Source organism: Capricornis sumatraensis, chromosome 16 (assembly GCF_032405125.1).
Source record: "Capricornis sumatraensis isolate serow.1 chromosome 16, serow.2, whole genome shotgun sequence".
NCBI classification, from domain to species: Eukaryota; Metazoa; Chordata; class Mammalia; order Artiodactyla; family Bovidae; genus Capricornis; species Capricornis sumatraensis.
Window position 1 is genome coordinate 54,547,755 of NC_091084.1, and position 22,117 is coordinate 54,569,871.

A 22,117-nucleotide genomic window follows, 5' to 3' on the forward strand; every position below is an offset into this window, starting at 1 on the left:
GCAAAAATACCTGTACAATTTGGTAGAAGACATCTGTTTTCTTTTTTCTTTTTTTTTTTTTGACTATTAAAGTTTTCTGTTTTTTTATTTTTTATTTTATTTATTTATTTATTTTTGATGTCTCTGCTTTTTATTTTTTTTATTTATTTTTATTTTTTTCGTTTTTTTTTTTTTAATTTTAAAATCTTTAATTCTTACATGTGTTACCAAACATGAACCCCCCTCCCACCTCCCTCCCCATAACATCTCAGTGGGTCATCCCCATGCACCAACCCCAAGCATGCTGTATCCTGCGTCAGACATGGACTGGCGATTCAATTCTTACATGATAGTATACATGATAGAATGCCATTCTCCAAAATCATCCCACCCTCTCCCTCTCCCTCTGAGTCCAAAAGTCCATTATACACAGCTGGAAGACACCTGTTTTCAGTCTTAGTTTTATTACCAACAAGATGTATAATCTAGGACTTCACTCACCTTTCTCAAGTGTGCAAATACTTGTTGCACAAACTTATTTCTAAAATCCATTTTAGTTTTACAATTTCCTAATTTTATAGTATTAGGGTTAGAAAGTATTGTGTAGAAGAGGCAAGAGTTTGAAAATAAGGTTTGATATTGACAGTTAATTTAATGTAACATTTCTGTCCTCAGGTTTAGTGCCATCCAGTGTGCAGCTGCGGTCCCTAGAGCTCCTGCTGAACTCTCATCTTCTGAAAAGTTTGAGCAGTCAGATCCTCCGGTGTCACCTGAGACGCAAGCCGGGAATGAGTTGACCACCAATGGTCATGGCCCACCTGTCCCCAGACAGAGTCCCCAGCAGCCCAGAGGGATCATGGGCATGTTTGCTTCTAAAGCTGCTTCTAAAGCCCAAGATGCCAGTAAGGAAGCCAAAACAGAGGCTAAAGAAGTAACGAATGTAAGCCTTCTATAAAAATGCTTTTACAGCTCAGAATGGGTAACTAGAGAAGCGTTTAATAATTCCAGTGGTTGTAGTTTAATTATATAAGGTTCTGATATTTAGTTCTAGTTTTTTCTACTTTGGTGTAAATTGTTTAATTCTTGGGCCGATAGTTTGATCTTTGTTTAAATCCTCATTTTCCGTTCTGTGAGGGAAAGATCATCTTGTTAAGTAATTTGGATGTCATATTGCTGTTAAGTGGTAGAACCAGAATTCAGTTCCATTTATGATGATTACAAATGTAGTGTTCTGGAGGTTTTTCCCCGTTTTGTACCATACTGCCTCTGATCTGTTTTAATTCTGTCAAAGTAAGTAGTTTTTTTAAATACAATAAAAAAATGTTTAGGCACATTCATGGATAATAATTTTATAAAAACTATGAGAAACTAAGCTTTGGAAATGAATACCAAACACTATGTGGTCTGGCTTTGTTCTTATACCTAGTATCTATACTCATTTTGGCATGATAATATAGAGGCTCTATGATCATGACAGTGTCTTCCACTATTGACATTTTTGACTGTTTCTTGAGGAGCAGCCTAAACACAGAAAAAAAATCATGTGTGTTTTCTTTTGCTTTGCTTTCAGGCATCTTCGGTAGGCCCCAAGGCACCAGGGAAGGGGAATGTCATAAGCAATTTTTTTGGAAAAGCTGCTATGAGTAAGCATGTTCTTAGGTTCCTTTGACTAATATGTGAATGTTAATATAATAACCTTTTATCTGAGGTGAAGGCCACCTTGTACAGTTTTTACCCACCTAACACACTACTATGTGGTTTTCCTACATCCTGGCATAAATTTGCAGTCTACAAACCTGTGTATTGATGAACATAACCAACTGAAACAGTGGATTTTATGGGTGAGCTGGGTTTGGTTCAGATCTCCTGAAGGATAGTTTACTTATTTCTGATTTTACTTCCTGCCTTGGAAAGAGAGTTAAATATTTGTTTCATAGGGTTCTTGAAAATGAGTGATTAAAGTAAAAGGGAAGTTGCTTGGTTAAACAGTGTAGTGTTAATATCTTGGATGCTTTGTCAGTATGCCTGGTATGACCATTCTGTTTCCTAAGGGGCTACAAAAACAAATTTTTTGCCTTTCTTATTTTTGCAGATTACTTACAGTAATGAACTAGACTTCAGTTTGAATTAGGAGGGCCCAGGTAGTAACGGCCATTTATAAATATTTACATTTTGAGAAAGCAAATCTCCTTTATTTAAAAATATATATTTGGGTGAGAATTCTTTCAAATAAAAAGAACCAATAATCACATATTTCCGTACTTCTCATATCAAATACACATCCCCTGAGGGTATGTGGCCAGAATACCAGGAAGAATGCAGGAGTTGAAGGGTAATTATGGCACACTTCTTGGAGCATAATGCTTTACAAAGATTCTGTGGGAAGCATTTTTGTTACATGCCTATGCAAGCAAAATTAGTTAGAAATCTGCTTTTCTCTGATGGTCAAAATGGCAGTTAGGGGATAGATTGGGGTGATAGTTTTTTTATTTTCCATAAAAGCTATCAGAAAACATTTTTATATTCTAAAAAAAAATAATGAAAATTTGCTACTTTCAGGTTACTGGAAAAGCATGATTGTATTATTTCAGGCCCAATGCATAAGGCCAGTGCAGGAGATACAAGAGATGTGGGTTTGATCCCTTTGAGGAGGAAATGGAAACCCATTCCATTATTCTTGCCTGGAAAATCCCATGGACAGAGGAGCATGGTGGGCTACAGTCCATGGGGTTGCACAGAGTTGGACATGACTGAGCACATGTACACATACAGTGCATAAGGAGGGCTTCCTCCTTCTATGAAAACATCATGCTAAGGTCTGTCATCTTATGAATGGATAACAGTATGTGACAGATGGAATTTTTTCAGCTGTAAAAAGCAATGAAGTATTGATACATGCTACAAAATAGATGAATCTTGAAAATGGCAAAATAGAAGCTGAACACAAAAGGCCACATGTTACATGATTCCGTTTATACAAAAGGTTCAGAATAGGCAAACCTATAGAGATAGAAAGTCTATTAGTGGTTGTTAAGGGATGGTGTGTGGAGTACAGGATTTCTTTTAGAGGTGATGAAATGTTCTAAAATTGGATAGTGGTGTTGGAATTAAGAAGCACTGAATTGTACAGTTTATGAGGGTAAATTTTATGATATATGAATTCTGTCTTAGTAACAAACACCTTAATGTTTTATATATTTTTAAAAATTGCAGCATTGGTGACAAATTAGAAAGTCGTCATCTGTTATCTTTCTTTGCTTAAAAAGGTGTTTCATATTTTTTTGAGTATAAAAAGGAGATGCTTTTCTGCTGTCATAATTCATAAGCTGCATACTCTTGGGAAACATCTTTAATCCCTCTGACTCTTAATTTCCTCGTCTAACAAATGAGAATGTTGGTACTTCATAAATTTGTATTCACTTTTTTCTAAGACCTACTTTTACTATCATTTGGCCTGGGGGCTATGATATAATGAGGGATTAGCAGGAGGCAGAAATGAAAACAGTTTCAACTAGAGTGGTAGTTGGAAAGGAGAAATGTTCTCTTGACTAGACCATGAGCTGTTAGGACGGGGACTGTTTTTCATCCCTTTAGCCCATGTTCCTAATATATTACCTGGCACTTAGTAAACTGTCAAAGGAATGATAAATTAATATTACACGACGGGGTTATATATCATCTGCTATACTTTATTTATAGATAAACTTAAAGTCAATTTGGATTCAGAACAAGAAGTGAAAGAAGAAAAAAAAGTGGAGCAACCTCCACTGTCTGTCACTGAACCAAAGCTGGCAGCCCCTGTGGGCCTGAAGAAATCTAGCAAAAAAGCAGAGCCTGTTAAGATGCAACAGAAAGAAAAAAAAAGGTAGGAAAATTTTGTTGCTTGTGAGGAAAGAGTGTCTCTGCTGGGGGTGAAAAGGTCTGTTTGGGCTTATTGACAGGCAGGCAGTGTTCAGTTGAGTACTAAATCCTACTTAATGCCTTAGGGATACAGCTGTATAACCAAAATAAAGAGAGACGCTCCATAGCTTATCTAGTGAAGCAGAACTTGAATCAACCAGTTCTGATAACGTAGAGCCCAAAGCCAGTGTTTTTGGGCCCCATTGATCTAAATTGATGGTCCTCTCTCCTTTACTTCAGTTTATATTTGTGGACATGGCCTAAGTGTGCCTGAGCATATGTCTCTGTGTCTGCTTTTCACCTTAGATTGCCAGATGAGGGTTTAAGTGAAATTTAAGAGAAAAAGTTCTTTGTTTTCTTTTTGTATCAATGAGTTTATTTTTCAAGTGGTAAAATGTAATTAGAAAAGAAAATAAAAAGCACACAAGCTGTTAAAAATGAATCCAGGAATTTGAGACACTACCTCATAGTTGGTAGGAACTGGTGTGTTGAAAGAAATTCTAAAGGACACTGTCAGCACTGATAGGCCCGGAAATACTTAACTTTTGTGGCAAGGTTGCGGCCACTTTATTAGAAAACATAAACAAAATGCTGAAGTTGCAGAGGGTCAGAGCTCTGTCCAGTGGGCCTCACCTCCTCAGAACGTGTGATATGGATGAATTAAAATGTCTCCTACCATGAGTACAACACTCACTGATGGTTATTGCCAGGATCACATTCAGTATTTCACCACCAAGTGGGATGTTAACTGTATGTTTTTAACACATGGTCTTCCCTTGTGGTTCAGCTGGTAAAGAATCCGCCTGGCAATTGAATCTGCGGGAGACCTGGGTTTGATCCCTGGGTTGGGAAGATCCCTTGGAGGAGGGAAAGGCTACCCACTCCAGTATTCTGGCCTGGAGAATTTCATGGACTATACAATCCATGGGGTCGCAGAGTTGGCATTTTAATACATGAACTTCACCAGATTCAGAAAGCTCTTTTCTGTTCCTAGTTTGATGTTTTATAAAATGAGTGTTGAATTTTGACAGATACTTTTCCTACATTTATTGAGGTAATGTATGGTGTTTCTGTTAATGTGGTGAATTACACCGACTGGTTCCTGAATTTTATTTTATTTTTTTTTTGGTTCTCGAATTTTAAACCAACCTTGCATTCTTGAGATAAACCTCACTTGGTCATGATGTATTATCCTTTTTATATATTGCTAGATTTGATTTGTTAATGTTAAGAATTTTTTTTTTTTTGCATCTACATTTATGGGGGTATAATCAGTTATATTATCTTTGCTGGTAATGTCTTTATCAGATTTCAGTATCACAGTTACGCTCATTTCATGTGATTAGTTAAGAGGAGTTTCTTCTTCCTCTGTTTTCCAAAAGAGTTTATGTAAGATATGTATTATTTATTTCTTAAAAATTTGATAAAATTCACCAGTGGATCTAGGCTTGGAGTTTTCTTTGTGGGAAAATTTTTATTATGAATTTGACTTCTTTAAATAGAACTATTCAAGTATATCTTTATTCTTTTGTGGTCAGTTTTGAATGTGTTTTTAAAAGAATTTATTTCATCTAAGTTAAAATTGTTCTTAATATATATAACCTTTTTCTTTGAATATCTATAGAATCTGTAGGTATTGCTACAGATTTCTTTCATTCCTAGTACTGGTAATATATACTTTTTATCAATCTGATAAAAGTCTTAATTACTGATTTTATAAGTTTTCTTGAAAAATAACTTTTACCGTTTAAAATTTCTGTTTCATTGATTTCTGCTCTTTATTATTTCCTTCTACTTTGTGTTTATTCTTTTTCTAGCTTAAGGTAAAAAAAAAATGTATTGATATTTGTTATATAAGAAATATGATTGAAGGTAAAAACTATGTCTTATCCTTATTTGTATCTGTAACACACAGTAGGCCCTTGATAAATTATTGTTGATTGAATGAATAGTGTGGTGGAGTATCCAGATAGAAGAGCTAAATAATGTCAAGTTGGATTTAGGTTTTTTTATTAGGTCATTGTTGCTGTTCAGTTGCTAAGTGGTTTCTGACTCTGCAACCTCATGGACTGCAGCACACCAGGCTTCCCTGTCCTTCACTGTCCCCTGGAGTTTGCTCAGACTCATGTCCATTGAGTCGGTGATGCCATCCAACCATCTTGTTCTCTGTCGTCCCCTTCTCCTCCTGCCCTCAGTCTTTCCCAGTATCAGTCTTTTCCAGTGAGTTGGCTCTTTGCATCAGGTGGCCAAAGTATTGGAGCTTCAGCTTCAGCATCAGTCCTTCCAATGAATATTCAGGGTTGATTTCCTTTAGGATGGACTGGTTGGATCTCTTTGCAGTCCAAGAGAGTCATTCAGCACCACAGTTCAAAAGCATCAATTCTTTGGCACTCAGCCTTCTTTGTGGTCCAACTCTCACATCCGTATGTGACTACTGGAAAAAACCATAGCTTTTTATATGGACCTTTATCAGCAAAGTGATGTCTCTGCTTTTTAATACGCTGTGTAGGTTTGTCATAGCTTTTCTTCCAAGGAGCAAGCGTCTTTTAATTTCATGGCTGTAGTCACTATCCACAGTGATTTTAGAGTTAGAATCACCTTAGTGTTTTCTACCTGTGCCTTTGTTCATATTGTTCTTTCTTTTTGAAATTATGTCTCCGTTTTCTATCTGATAAACTGTTTAGATTTTGAAGTTTTAAAATAAGACTTATGTCACTTAACATTTATTTGTTCAGAAAAATTTATCATATTGTATTTTATAGTCAGTGGTATTTGTATCTGTTTTTCCTGCCAGAGCTTCTTGAGAGCAATGGTACTTTTTTGATCTTTGCATCTGGTGTTTAACAAAAAGTCTTTATGTAAGTAGTAGCTGCTTATTTAATGCTTGTTGAATGACTGAATCAATAGTCATTCAACTGTTGCATTCATAATGCTTGTTGAATAACTGAATCAAAAGTAGGGGAAGTAAGGAATATAGAGAAATTTTCAATAATCTGGTAAGTAGCTTACAGTGGTCTTTAGAGAGCTAGAAGAAGTTTTTATTCTGAAGTGACTTAGTTGTATGTGGTCAGTGAGCGGAGTATCCTTTGGGTCTTTTATGACTTTTATTTTCTACCCTCTGGAATTAAGTTCATGAATTATGAAGCAAGGCCATGAGTAGCATATGAATACTTATATTTTTATTTTGTGTAACATGCTTAAATTATTCCCGAATGGCCACAGGAGGAAGCAAGCGGAGTTATCTGATGATGAGACGAAAGAACCTGAAAACGTGAAGAAAAAGAGGAGGAGAATCAAACTTCCTGAGTCTGATAGCAGTGAAGATGAAGGTGAGCGTTGCTAATTTTTTTATTTTAAATTTTAATTTAAAAATTTAATTTTTGGCTAGTGGGATTGTCTCAGTCAAATTGGGCTGCTATTATAAGAATACCATAGACTGGGAGGCGTAAACCACAGGACTTTATTCCTTACAGTTCTGAAGGCTGAGAAGTTCAAAATCAAGGTACAAGCTGATTCAGTTCCTGGGAGAGGCTCTCTTCCTCATTTGTAGGAGAGTACCTCCTTGCTGTGTTCTTCACAGTAGAGCAAGAAATCATCTTCTTTGTGTCTCTAATCTCATTCATTATGATCCTGTCCTCGTTTTATCTCCCAAAGGTCCCCTTCCTGCTACTATTGAGGATTTGGGCTTCAACATATAAATTTTGAGGGAACACAAATATTCGGTCCACAGAAGGGTCAGTTGTTCTTGTGATGACTTTACTTCAAGAAGCTAAAAAGTTGCTTATTATGGGTTGCAGTGACAATAGTAATCCTAGCACTGAGAGACAGTGTACCTATTTCTGTTCAAAACCAACTTTTAACCTTTTAACAAGAACCATAATCTTCTGGCAATTTGTGAAAGTAGCAAACACAAAGAGGAGGAGAATAAGGATTATTATTAAATTTATCATCAAGGATATTTTCTTTTTAAAAAAATAAAATGGAGCTCTTCCTTTGGGTACCTTCATATGTGTCTTATAAAAAGTGAGATTGTAGGCATCAGGGGTAATGGTACTGTTTTGTACCACATAAGTAAAACCACACCAAGATGAATCTGCATTGTTGTTGTTGAAAAGGAATGACCCTGTGGACCCTTCTAGTTTTAAGTTGTAGACACTGTTGTAAAATAAGTGAATAGAGTAAGGGCAAGAATCTCGCCTGGAAAATTATTGTGCCTTTTAAGAGAATATCAAGTAGTCTAAGAGCCAATTCAAGTATTCATCCCAAATTGTGTAAATGAAAATACATAGAAAAAGGAGGGACTTATCTGATGGTCCAGTGGTTAAGACTGCATTCCCAGTGCATGGGGCCCAGGTTCAATCCCTGGTCAGGGAACTAGATCCTACATGCAACTAAGATTCTTCATGCATGTGGCAATGAAGATCCCTTAGTGCTGCAACTAAGACCCAGAACAGCCAAGTCAATTTTTTTTAAAAAAAGCCCAAAGAGAAAGATTCCTGGGTTGGACTGATATGCCATACGACTTCAACTCTGAAAAGCCTGCTCTGAGAACTGGTGGTGAAAAGCTTGAGCTGCTATGATTGATTCTCCATGAATTCATGGCATATAAAGCATTTTAGGAAATGGCCAGAGCTCTCATCCAAAGGGATTCAGCATCATACAAAGGTAGACGAAAGCAAACAAACTGAGAGATTCTTTAAGAGATTAAAGAGAAATGAATGCAAAAAAAGAAACCTGCTGTGCTGTTGAAGGGCAAAGCTAAACTTGTTAAACTCCAGTCTCACCAGAAACTACTGTAAAAAGCACTAAAAGTGGTAACAGAGGCAACCCAAACTGGGGGGGTATTAACTCGAGTGAGTTGAAAAACAAATTATAGATGACAGTCACTCAAAGGAAATGAACAGACCTAAGAAACTGTACAAGCAGGTTGACTGTGTCTATGGCAGAGCTGCCCCTTTGACTCCTCCCTGGACTCAGGGTTTTCGTTGACTGTGAAACAGATAGGAATATGGTATTGTAAGCATCCCAGTGGAATGCTGAGTCCTCATTCCATGCCATTTATCAAAATGCTTTAACCAAGACCACAGAAGGAAGACTTAAAAGCGTGTAGATAAAACAGCCATCAAGGAACATTTGGATTGGTTGAGTTGAAGAAATAGAGGCAACTCTGCAGACACACAGGAAAATAACTTAGGAGGTAACTTAGGAAGGTGTGCTAACTGGAACAGTCATCCCTAATTCCAACCAGGAAAAGAACTTGAGGAAGATTCTGGATAAGTCTTTGAAATCATTAGCCTTAATATACATTAAAAAATAAACTAGATACTAGTTTATTTAAAAGTAATACTAGTTTAAAAATAAATACTAGTATTAGTGAAGAAGTCAGCTTTAATACTGTGATTGATTGAATACTCTTTACATACTTCTGAAATACTCTCTGTAGTTCTGATCCTTAGCTCACAAAAATGATACTCTTAAGTGACTAGAAATAAGAGTAGGGTTATTTAGTCTGGAAGGGAGAAGAAATGTGAAAGAGGTGGACAGCCTATAATAACATGATATAGAGCAGAGGCTCTCAGATTTTTTTATCTGGGAAAGATAATTTTTGGCATCTGACTAAATTTATAAACTATTGCCATTTTATTCCTAAATTTCTTCTTTGTCTCAGAGCCAATGGGATTTTACTTTAAACCTTCATACAGTCTCTAACCTACTATTGCTTTATTCCTGCTATGCTGAATATGTGCTGTCAGTTCAGTAGGCTATCTTCAGCTAGAAGTTAGCGACAGAAGTGGAGCAAATGGCAGAGACTTTGGAGTCAGACAGACCTGGGTTTAAAATCTTAACCTCCACTAGTGACTGACTTTAGGCAGGTTACTTCTTCAGTTCCTTGTTTTCTCTTCTCTAAGATAGGATGTTATCACATAAGATAGGCCTTTTATGAACATCAAACAAAATGCTGTTTCAAAAGTGCCAGGGCAATGCTTAACATATAATCAGTTTTCTTAATATTCACCCCACTTTTCCTGTTGAAATTCAGTAAGCATTTAATGGTAATAATATACTTGAAAGTACCTTGTCTCAGAAAACTCCCTTCAACTTCATATTCTTAACTATATACCCAAGAAAGTATTCTTTCTCTTTCTCCCTGGCAGAATCATAAGCACTGTTAGCAGTTCTGTATACTCTCTTTCTAAAGTAAAGAAAGGCCAGACCCAGAAAGAAATAACATGAAGAGTAATATCTGTATTGCTAGGAAAGAGTCGTTTTAACTGGTATGTTTCAGTCTTTGCTACTGTTTTCAGTCCTTGCAAATTGTTTATAGAGAATGGTAAGCAAATGACCCACCCCTAGCCCTTTTTTGAAGGTTAAGATAAGTAGTTTAAAAAATTTCCTAGGAAGCTATGAATGGTTTCCAGGAATTCTAATTACCCATCTCTTCCAGAAAACTGGTAAACAGTGGTTACATTGCTAGATCCCTGCAATTATCTTTACCACAGTTCTTATTCTGCCCCAGTGAAGGGTGCTTTCCTGGGATAAGTGATATTTCACTACTTGAGCACCTTTCATCTGAAGAGCTGCAAAATCAGTTACAAATATATTTAAAACACACCAATGCATCCATCATTCCATAGCTTATGTCACTAAAAATATGTTGAAGGAGTATGGTCATCTTGGTAATAAAGACTAAGGCAGACAGACATGGATTCTAACATGAAAGTGGGCAAGTTTTTTTTTTTTTTTTTTTAACCTCTTTGAACCTTGGTTGTATAAAACAAATGGTAATAGTGATTTTTGTAGGGTTATTATAAAAATGAATGATTAATATTTGTTAGCCCAGAAAATTCTAGTTGTTTTCCCTATCCTTTCTTAAAATATTATAAATTTAAAAAAAAATTTAAACTAAGTAATACATATATACAATTTCAAAAATCAGATAAAGTACAAGTGGTATATATTAATAACCTCTCCTATCAGACTCACCTAACTTTTTCCCATCCGCCTTCCATCTTCCAAGGGTTTGTTGAAATTCCTTAAGAGTTCTTGGCTCCTGTGATGTTCTCTTCCCTATTATGAGGGGGTTACATTTCTTTCCTTTATTATTGTTAGGTTTCTCAGTGAGGTTGTGTGGAAGGGAGAGGAAAGCATATGCTGAATCTTCTTGACTTAGAAGCTCCTCATCCCAATTATAGTTCAGAAAATGATTCTTTTATTAAAAATGTTACTGTATATTCAGCGCTAGGGAAATGGTGGTGCCTCTGCCTGTATGGAGCCTAGATTCTGAAGGGGGACTCTAAACAGCTCCATATGTGCAGTGAGAGGGGTCTTAGAGGGTGCCACTGGGATTATGTGTTTTCTTTGGTTAAGTCAAGTGGTTGCAGAACTGGAAACAGAGTAAGAACTCATAAATTTATGACTGAGTACTCAAAATTCCTTTTCTTTGGCGTCCTCACTGTATAAACTTCTCTCCTACCACTGTAACTCATTGCTTCACAGCTTTCTTAATAGCTATACCTTCAGGAAGATGGGTGCTTGGTTCTGGTGGTTTGACTGGACTTTTTCTTTCTCAAGCTCCTGTCATGTTCTAGCCTCCCATTGCTGGTTAGTAGCTGGACCACTTTGCTTTTATGTTTCTGTTTCCTAGAGTTTATAAAGTTTGGGGGCCCATTTCATACTTGAAGTGTGTAATTTATTGTTTCTTTCTGGCTGTTGTTCTGCTTCACCTCTTTAGGTCATTTGGCCTTGAACTCTCCACTGTCATAATTTTTAACACTGACCTAATGAGTTGGGAGAATTTCAGATCCAAGACTTGTGCTAAGAATTTGAATACAGCCAGGAGATTCAGGGAGCAGGTGAGGCTAAGCAGCTCCCCAGTCCCTTGACCAGCAGTTTCTTTGCGGTGATTAAGCAATGGGTCAGCTGAGGATTTTCACTTCCCTTCTCATGGGCCTTAAACTAAGACTACAGTTTCTGGAACTGTTCAAAACTGATGGGATCCCTCTGGTGGTGCTCTCTTTCAGGTGGTACCACTTCCATAGTGATATTTCTCTCCTTAAAATATTCTTTCCCTGCTGATCACATTAATGAGTAAGTCTTCGTTGTTAGAGCTATAATTGTGATTATTGTTTCAAAGATAATTCCACAACCCCATGGTTTATGCTGTTCAATGTCAGCTAGAAAATTTAAGTCTAACAGACATTTCAGGTGATTGCAAATAATCCTTAAATCACAGTCACAAAGTCATTGTTACTATTATTTATTGCATACAACAGAAATTCAAAGAGATTTTTAAAAAACTTCCCCACATTCATATGCTAGGATCCATATTGGTCTGCCTTAATCTTTATTATTAACCCAAGTGTTCTCCTTCAGTATGCTTTTAGTGACATAAGCGTAAGGAATGATGAATGCTTTGGTGTGTTTCAAATGTAGCTGTAATGGAGTTGTAGCTCTTCAGTTGAAAGGTGCTCACACTTGGTATAATCTGAGGACTCTCTCCACTTCATCTTAAGAAAATGTCTGTCCCTGAGTGGTAGGCAGCATGGGATAGTTGAAATAGTCAAGCTGTGGAATCAGACTGACTGGGGGGTTTAAAACCTCCTGCCTCAGTTGCAAGCTCTGTGCTCCTGGCAAGCTAATCAACCTCTCACAACCTCTGTTTACCCAACTCTAATGTATGAATGATAGTATTTGTCTCAGTTTTGTTGTGAGGAGAAAGTGAAGTAATGTCAGTGAAATAGATGACGCATGGTAGATAACCAGTGGATATTTTTAAAACAACTGCATACCCTGACTTATCTATAAAGTTAGAAGCTAGCTAAGATGATCTCTAACGTACATTCCAGCTCTAATAATTTTTTTAATTGGATTATAATTGCTTTACAATGTCAGCTCTAAAAATTTTTGATTCTTTGATTCTCTTTGTATGAAAATTGATAAAGTGTGTATTTTAAAGATATCTGTCTAGTTATCTATATATTAATAAATAGATATATAACTGTAGAATCCTTCATTGTCATGAATTACTGCTTGCAAAATACCCTTTGCTGGACATGGAAGTGTAGAGAGCCAGTGGAGAGGGCATTGTACCAGACGCTGCCGTAGTTCTCTTATCTAAGCTTGTTCCCTTATTTCAGTCATAGCAGACTCTCCTGGAGCTTATGAAGCTGAGTCACCATCCCCACCTCCTCCTTCTCCTTCTCCTGAACCAGTGCTGAAGACTGAGCCGGAGCCTCCTCCTATCAAGGTAAAACTTTACTGGGATGTGTCCTTTATCGCCCAAAGATGAAGCCACTCTGCTGCATTAGTTCTTTGCTCTGCGCTTCACATGTGGCAGTAGCTGGCTCCTATCTCATCCTGCTCTCCTGTAGGTGGTACAGAATGGGCATTCCCTCTCTTCTCACAGGTAGGGCAAGTTTAGCCATAGGGCATCATCTCAGGAATGTAGCCAAGGTCAATCCTGGGGGCTCTTGAGTGTTTCATGACTTCCAGTTTCAGAGCAGCTGTGCTGTCCAACTTCTGTTGGCGTTGTGCACAGTTAAGTATAGCAGAGTTTGTGAAAGAGTAGAACAAACAACTTATGCGTGTTTGTTGCTCTTCTAGAAAAGGGCTGCAAATGGGGGAATGCAGTTTTCAGTAATCTTCAGCTGGGTCTTGTCTGCATCTTTGAGTGTAAATAATGTTTATGATTATTCAGTTCAGTTCAGTCGCTCAGTCGTGTCCGACTCATTGCGACCCCATGAATTGCAGCATGCTAGGCCTCCCTGTCCATCACCAACTCCCAGAGTTCACTCAAACTCACATCCATCGAGTGGGTGATGCCATCCAGCCATCTCATCCTCTGTCGTCCCCTTCTCCTCCTGCCCCCAATCCCTCCCAGCATCAGAGTCTTTTCCAATGAGTCAGCTCTTCGCATGAGGTGGCCAAAGTACTGGAGTTTCAGCTTTAGCATCATTCCTTCCAAAGAACATCCAGGACTGATCTCCTATAGAATGGACTGGTTGGATCTCCTTGCAGTCTATGGGACTCTCAAGAGTCTTCTTCAACACCACAGTTCAAAAGCATCAATTCTTTGGCGCTCAGCTTTCTTCACAGTCCAACTCTCACATCCATACATGACTATTAGAAAAACCATAGTCTTGACTAGATGGACCTTTGTCAGCAAAGTAATGTCTCTGCTTTTTAATATGCTATCTAGGTTGGTCATAACTTTCCTTCCAAGCAGTAAGCATCTTTTAATTTCATGGCTGCAGTCACCATCTGCAGTGATTTTGGAACCCCAAAAAATAAAGTCTGACACTGTTTCCACTGTTTCCCTATCTATTTCCCATGAAGTGATGGGACCAGATGCCATGATCTTAGTTTTCTGAATGTTGAGCTTTAGGCCATCTTTTTCACTCTCCTCTTTCACTTTCATCAAGAGGCTTTTGAGTTTCTCTTCACTTTCTGCCATAAGGGTGGTTATTAGTTTTCCTTAATTCATTGACTGTCATTTAAATTTAACACTAAATTCCTCATTAGCTTAAAAGAAAATGGAGTGAAAGACCAGTGGAGAGAAAAAGAAGTTGGTATAAGTAAAACCTTTTTGATACTAAGTTAGACAGTTGTAATGCTGCAGTGTCAAGGCTGAACTAGCAGGTATCCACAGCAAGGGTGGATGCCTTGGAGACCTGCAGTCTAGGGGGCTTCTCTGGGTGCTTCTAGTATCTGCTGTGGCCTTCCATTAAAGCCCTTATCACAGTGGTGTGTTTTCCTTGTCACTCCTCCAACTAAGGCCATTGTCCTATTGGTCTTTAACCATGGTGCCTACTCTCTCCAACAAAAGTTTGTTGACTGAAGGAACACAATTCTTTGCTCAACATGCTGCTTCTCCTCTCACAATGAGGTATCAATAAGCATAACTTGTCTGTGGTTGGGCTGGTAGATGCCTTGTGTAACTTTTTATCCTCATAAAATATTGGAGGGTGATTGTTAAAAGATAAAAAAGTTTTTGTTATTCTTCTCTACAGCTTGATTGGTTAGTTTAACGTTGTATCCTCTGATCTTCCTGTGACCTTTTAGGGCTCCGATGGAGAAAACAAAAGAAAACGAAAACGTGTGCTGAAATCTAAAACCTTTACAGATGAGGAGGGCTGCATGGGTAAGAAAAAATTTTGGCTCCAGGGATAGAGTTATGACCATAGAGAGCACCTTAATCCCTCACAGAGCAGGGCGCCTCATGCCCATGTGATGCTGGCTGCTTGGCTGTGGCCCACACTGAGTGGCTGAGTACGGGGAACGCTGCAACTACAGAGTACCTGCTTCCTGTTTGGTTGGTACACTCGAGATCTCAGATAAAAGTATTATCAAAGACACTGAGAAACAGGTGGGGTTGTTTTGAACGTTTATTTTATACATTTGAACTGTGGAAAAGAGGCTCCTGCAGATGACACTCTGAAGAGAGTGTCAGGAGTCCTCTTCGTATTTTGTCCCATTTGTTCTTTAGAGGGGTATGACTTCCATATCACTTCCTGTGTGTGTTTCCTGTTTTGTAAGTCATGTTAGATAAAAGCATGTACCTTTTACAGAGATCTAGAGGGAAAATAGTATTCGGGCTTTGAGTCATCACTTGGGTCCCGATGAAATGTTCAAATCCTGGTACTACCTTTTGTGTTTGTGAAGAGTTGTGGGTTTAGGCTCTTCAACCTGTTGTTAGTGAGATGGCCCTTAAGTGTCATTTCTTTTTTCCTGTGGCACCTGTCACACCTCAGCTCTTGTAGAGAAGTATTTTTTCCGTTTCTTGATTTTCCTTTTCTGGTTCACATTTTTGTCTTAAAAAGGTTTAATTGGCTATGAAGAATCAACTTTTCCAAACAGTGTGGTTGTTAAAACTAGTGAAGACATCTCATCGATCTTGAGCCTCTCCGATTCCCTACCTCACTCATCTGAAAAGGCCTCTGCCATTTTCACTGTGCATATGCTTGGGGAGTAAAATTCCTTACACAGGAGATTTTTGTCTTTGCAGTGCCAACTTTCTCGTGAGCCTGTGAATTCTGGACTTCAGTCTTGTTTTGTTTGTTTTTGCTTTCAGTCTTCTAGTCATGAATTTCAGGTCTCTTGGTTTGACTGTTAGTGGTAATTTATGTATTTACTATTGAATTTTTAAATTCATTTTCATTTTAAATTTGAGGACAGAAGCATCAGTGCTAGTTTTCTCCTCCTGCTACCCCAAAAGAAAAGCATCAAAAATACCTTTATGAGAGTTCATTGGGAATTTGTGGCTAAATACATATTGCTTTGTTCAAAACCCAGTTCTCAAGTTTTGGCCAGGTATGGGATGTGAGCTTTTTTGTACTCCTGTCTCCAGACAGGACTATTAAGAGCCTTGGATGCAACAATGAAAACTGTGCTCACATAGCACATTTTTTTTGAAAAGTTTTTATTCCAAGCTCAGCTTAATGAATCTTGGCTCCTGTAACCAACAAAAGAGTTCTGCTTTCCTCTCTGTGCTCAGACTGTTCCAAACGTACCAACTCAGGGGGCTTGTCCTGTCCTGTGCTGGATAGCAGTTATTCTGTAGATTTAAAAAGCTGATCTTTCCCTTTCTGTAAGTTCACTGCAGGGACTGGGGAGTTGGGCCCCTGAGATATGTGTGGGGTAGACTTCTGGACAGGGTAGATTTATAAGAGCAAAACAGTTGAGTGGAAAAGAATTCTGTTACCCCCACAAACTGGGCCTTTTTTTTTTTTTTTTATGGCAGCCCAGAAAAGTGGCATGTTGTTCAGCTAAAATAAAGGTCCTGTATTTTTAAGTTGAAATCTCCTTTGTTCTGTAGTTTGAAGTAGCTACAGCTTTGAATATAGAAATGCTCCTTTTAGCTCTTAAGGGCTATACCAAGTGTTCTGCTTAAGAAATTATGTTGATGCTGCCCTGACTGATTTTTAACTCCTTTAAGCAATGGATTGCACAGAATTGGCAATGAGACAGCCAGTGGTTAGTCATGAAATAATGAGCTAATTGATGCTGAAGTTTAATATTATAGACATGCCACCAGTTTAATTCAGAATATAGCTTATGAAGGAACAAGTTTTGTAGTAGTCTTATCTTTTCTGTATGGCTCTTCAAACTTGCCTGATTTGAGATATTGAGTAAATAACAGCTCATAATTTTGTTCCAAAATCCAGTTATGTAGTACTTTGGCATCAGAATGGGGATGATGTTCTGCAGTCATAATTGTTGCACTATAGGTCTACCATGGACGTTTTCTAAATAATCTGAGAGCAACATTTCTTATATTTTGCTGAGTATATACATTACTTGAAGATCTTGCCACATTTCAAATTCTGATTCAGTAGGCCCTGGGGGTAGGACTTGAGATTCTGTATTTCTGATAAGCTCATGGGAGATGCTAATGCCTCTGGGAAGCCTTAAGGCCTCCAAGAATGCTCAGTATATATTTTAAACTTTTTAGTGTTTATTTAGCCTCCAAGTTGGCAGGAGTCAGCCAAAGTGAATTCTAGGCTCTTGAAAGTAATGATAAATCCTAGGAGCTCTTGCGGGGTGGGGGTGGGAGGACGACTATTAATTATGCAGCCTTAATAAGAATAGATGGATAAGGTGAAGGAATACTCCAACCTTGAGCCAGTTGATCTCCAGCATGGCCAATTGTGAGGGGAAAATATAGCATTAAAGAGAGCTTGCCAGAGATTACTGGATGTATTTGTACTTTCTCTGAGGCAGCAAATTACCTTTTACAGGGAAGCAACGAACAGTGATTCTCAAGGTGTGGTCCCCAGACCAGCGGCATATCAGCATCACCTGGGAACATGTTAGCAAGTAAATTCTCAGGTCTGCCCCAGACCTACTGAATCTAAAAACTCTGGAAATAAAGCCCAGCCATCCATGCTTAAACAAAACTTCAAGTAATTCTGATACACATTAAAATTTGAGGTTAGGTAAGTGACAGACTAGGTATTAGAACACAGGTGTATTTGATTCCAAAGCCTATCCCTCTAGAACAGCTTGACTGACATATTTTATTTGAAAGAAATGATCAATAATTGAGAGCTTGAAGCTATCACTGTTCCTTAATGGGAAAAAAATACCTTTCAGTTTGCTCATTTGAATATTTATTATGCATATTAGGTTACTCTCTTCCGCTAAGAAAAGGTATTCTCCGTTTCTCATCATTTGCTGAGAAAGGGCTTAGATGATGTTGGTTGTGGAGCTGCTGATCTCTCTGAAGTCACAGGAGGGTGGCATTGTGCTGTTCCTTGTGGTAGCCGTGTACACTGCAGTAGCACTGAAGAACCTCGTCGGTTCCAGAACATCATTGTTGGAAGCCATTGTCTGTGCCTGTGCCCTGTGGGGTTTCCTTATAGTGACGCCTCACTCATGTAAATTTTTTTCAAGTTTCCTGTGGGAAGAATTCAGTGAATATTTTGGTAGGAGAAAAGGCAAAATATGCCCTTGGCCGATGAGGAGTAAAAGCACTGTTAACTTTCTCATTTTATCGTCGTCTTTCCTTAAAACTATCAGGTTTGCCATCTGACTGAGTTTGCCTGAGATAGTATCTTCACGATGCAGGCCACTACTAACTCTTGGGTCACTGAGAACCAAGAACTGAACAAGGGAGGGACTAACTAATCTCCAGTTCTCTGTACTTAGGACATGCGGACCCTCGGTGACACCAGGGCAGGGCTAGCCAGGAGGTACCATAGCAGTGAGCCTAGCTAGGCAGGACAGGGGCTAGCGGGTGGAACGAGATTAAGAGCAGGAAAACCAGAGGTGGCGATGGCAGCACTGTGGGTCAGGAGGTGAGACTAAGAAGTCAGTGAGAGCGTAGAGGTGGAAGGAAGTGTTTGAGACCGGAAGCAGATGGTTCTGATGCAGAGTTCAGCCAGTTAGCTGGCACAGACCAAGGCCCAAATGCAGGATTTGGGCAGTCAAATGATATGGGCCCACTCAAAGTCATGGGACACAGCAGTGACAGAATAGGGGTAATGTTGATTTTGAGGCACAGCTCGAGGCTGTGAGCTCAAGATACTGCCTCCTACCTGAGGTGGGATCTAATCTCCCAGCAGTATTAAGCTGCGGTGATCTGTGAGCACACCTCCCTCGGTCAGTGGGGCTGAGGGGATCGGGGTGAACCAGACAGCTTAGTCTCTTGCAAGAGCAGTGTTCTAAATGACCTAACCTACGCATATCCTGTTTTTCCCCTCGTTCTACCAGTGACTGAGAAAGTCTACGAGAGTGAATCCTGCACAGATAGTGAAGAAGAGCTTAAGATGAAGACTTCCTCTGTCCATAGGCCTCCTGCCATGGCTGTGAAAAAGGAAGCCAAAGAGGACCGAAAGGGCCCAAAGAAGGGAACTGCTGCTATGGGCAAAGCCAACAGACAAGCAGCCATTACTGGCTTCTTCCAGAGAAAGTGAACTGCCATCTCTGTTAGGTCAGAGATGTGGTGTGGTCAAGGGACAAGCCCAGGACGCACAGACTCTCACTTACTGTGTAAGTTCATCCAGCGCCTCGCCTCGCCTGTGTCAGAAGACTTCCTCCACCCTGTAAGGTTTATATGGCTTCTGGTTTTCAACAAAAAAGAAATCCCCTGGACGCAAGAGGCAAAAGAATATTTGAAAAGCTGTTACCTTCTAATGACATTTTTTTAAGCACAATTTTGACCTGTCCAGGAGAAGATTTCACTCCAGAAATATATTGGAACAGGTTTCTGAATTATCACTGAAGCCACTAGTGGCTAATCCACTGTGGCCTACCCATCCTTCGCCCTTACCCATCCATGTATGGCTCAGGAAGTGATCCTCCTTGTTCTTTTGTATTCCGCGGACTTGTGCAGGTATTCTTTTATCCCTGAATTTTACTGGGTGTGTCTGTCATTCCCCCACCCTCCCTTCCCCACTACCACCCTTCTGTGTGAAGTATTTTCTGTAAATCTTTTAAATCTTGGACTAAGGCTGAAACAAAAATCTGCCTGTAATCCTCTTTTCCTCCATTATAAAGTACACTGACACACCTGGCCACAGACCTGCATGTTACTTGTGTTCTAGCCCTTTCACAAAAGCTCTTACTCTCTGGACCTTTACTCGCCGTTAGTGGTCAGGGAAAAGCCTGAGGCAGAGCACAAATGGAAAGTAATGATGTATTCAACCCCACCAGGAATTACTTAGTCAGCACTGATGATGTTAGAGGACTTGTCATGTTGCTGACTTAGGGTGTGCTGTGTGTTGCTCTTTGTGATTTTTGTCTCCTCTCCACTCTCCCTTTCCCACTCTCAAGACCTAGAGAGGGAAGCCCACACAGTGAAATGAAGGCGAAAAAGAGAAGTCCCTTCTTACACACAGTGTACAACAGTAAGTAAAATTTCTCCTTTTCAAGCAACCTGAATGTTAGAAACAGCAGCTTTCCAGAAAGGCAATGAGGAAGAAGTAAAGCACCTAGGCTGTCAGTGTCGCTCCTCTGTGATGTTAACTCCCCACGTGCTTAAAAGTAGAGGTTCCCCAAGAAGAGCTGGAGAGAGCTAAGTCATTGGTACCTCTAAACATTTTCATTTTTTATTCGTGGAAAATAATTTATTCTAGTGAAAACTTGGAAGCACCTTCCTGTATGGCTGGACAGTGAGCTTGGGGGATGAGGTGGTGTGGTTGACCTTGCACAGTGAGCTCCGAGGAGAGGAAAGGACACAGCCTCAGCTGCTAGCCTGACTCATGACTAACAGAGGAGGGATGTCTGACTTGCCTCTTGCTCCATCCACCTTCGCCTGGTGTATGTCGTAAGTGATGCAGTCAGCCATCTACCGTTTAAGGTTAGGTTTGTGACTGACCTTGAATTAATAGGAGCTTCTTTAAGCAACTGTCACCCAGGCCCCTCCAGCCAGGCACCCCATGGACTTGATTAAAACCAGAGGTTTGGGAGATGAGTCCTGGCGATATGTCTACAACTTGAGAAGACAGAGGCTTTGTGAGCAAGCTCAGTAAAGGTTGATGTATTCCAAACCCCTTTCTTTTTAAAACGTAAAAGGACAGAGAGAAGGCTGGAAAGGCTGAACTTAAACCTTTACAAAAAAATATCTGGAGAGAAATCCCTTTTAAATGGTTATTTTTGTCATTGCCTCTAGTCATTTTTCTAACTAGAAATGGAAAATTAAAAAAGCAACAATCTAATCGTTTTTTAAAAAATTACATTGGGATCTCTAATAAAATCACATTTCGAATTGGAAAACTCTGGTGCTGGTGGAGTTCTGTCTTTGCAAGGATAATGCAAATCCTGTGATCACTGTGCCCAGTACGCTGCCTACACTCTGAGCCATCTGTAAGGCTTGGTAAGTAGTGAGTACTGGCTGTTTTTTTCTTTTTGTAAAAAAAAAAAAAACCTACCATGTTATTCACATGAGTTAAATAAATTTGAGAAGTTGTTTTAAAACAGTGCTTCAAACTGAATGTCTGATGAGTCTGTTATTTGACAGGACAGCAAGAGTGTATGCAATTATTCAAACTCTGAACAGGAAGAAGGCTGGTTTTCAGTTTATATTGTTAAAATAGCATACCCATAGTCTGAGATGGACAAGTTATTTGCTGTCTTCATCACTTTTCAGCCCTGTGGGAAATCTTAGTTTCAGCCAACTTCATTTTTTAGTTCCTTCAGAAGGAAATCTTGTCCTGATCCTGCACATTGTAGTCTGGCTTCACCACTTGCTGGCTGTATGACCATGGGCAGATTTCTAAACCTCAGGTTCTTTATCAAACTAGAGCTCAGACAAGTTACCATGGATTGTCAAGAGTGAAGTAATTTATACACAGAATAAATTCAGAACACGTAGGTGCTTTGCAAACGATGGCTTCCTTCCTGATGTCATAAATGATGCAATTAGCCACCAGCTTCCTGAAATGTTATCGAGGATATGACCCAGATGTTACACTCTTTCAAAATCATCATTCCGGCTGTAGATGTAGTCAAAGAGGGAAGGAAGATTGTTATAGTGCTTTATGCAAGGTTTTAGAAGAGTGTATTTTCCTACTGAGAGAAAGTAAGATTCACAAATGACTATCTTTACTATTCATGAAAACATTGTGCATCATGTCAGGCGTCTGTCGTGACCACTAGAATATAGAATCCTAGAAATTCTATAGAAATCCTAGTTTCTTCTACTAGTTGTCCTCAGGAACTAGTAGAAGAAACGAGGAGGCAAAATGAAATTGTAGCATCACATGGTGTGTGCAATCGTAAATGAGCACAAGGTCTTCTG

General features: G+C 39.1%; 1 protein-coding gene across 1 annotated transcript in view; it reads left to right on the forward strand.

Annotated features, from left to right (window-relative positions):
• Window positions 1-21,083, forward strand: part of POLD3 (DNA polymerase delta 3, accessory subunit) — a 43,113-nt gene extending 22,030 nt beyond the window's left edge. Inside the window, exons 6-12 of the mRNA XM_068988716.1 lie at window positions 655-919; window positions 1,550-1,622; window positions 3,679-3,844; window positions 7,102-7,208; window positions 13,017-13,126; window positions 14,941-15,019; window positions 19,090-21,083. Of these exons, the coding sequence (XP_068844817.1) occupies window positions 655-919; window positions 1,550-1,622; window positions 3,679-3,844; window positions 7,102-7,208; window positions 13,017-13,126; window positions 14,941-15,019; window positions 19,090-19,292 (1,003 nt within the window). The 3' untranslated portion in view covers window positions 19,293-21,083. The remainder of the gene's footprint in view (window positions 1-654; window positions 920-1,549; window positions 1,623-3,678; window positions 3,845-7,101; window positions 7,209-13,016; window positions 13,127-14,940; window positions 15,020-19,089) is intronic.
• The last annotated feature ends 1,034 nt before the right edge of the window (window positions 21,084-22,117 follow it).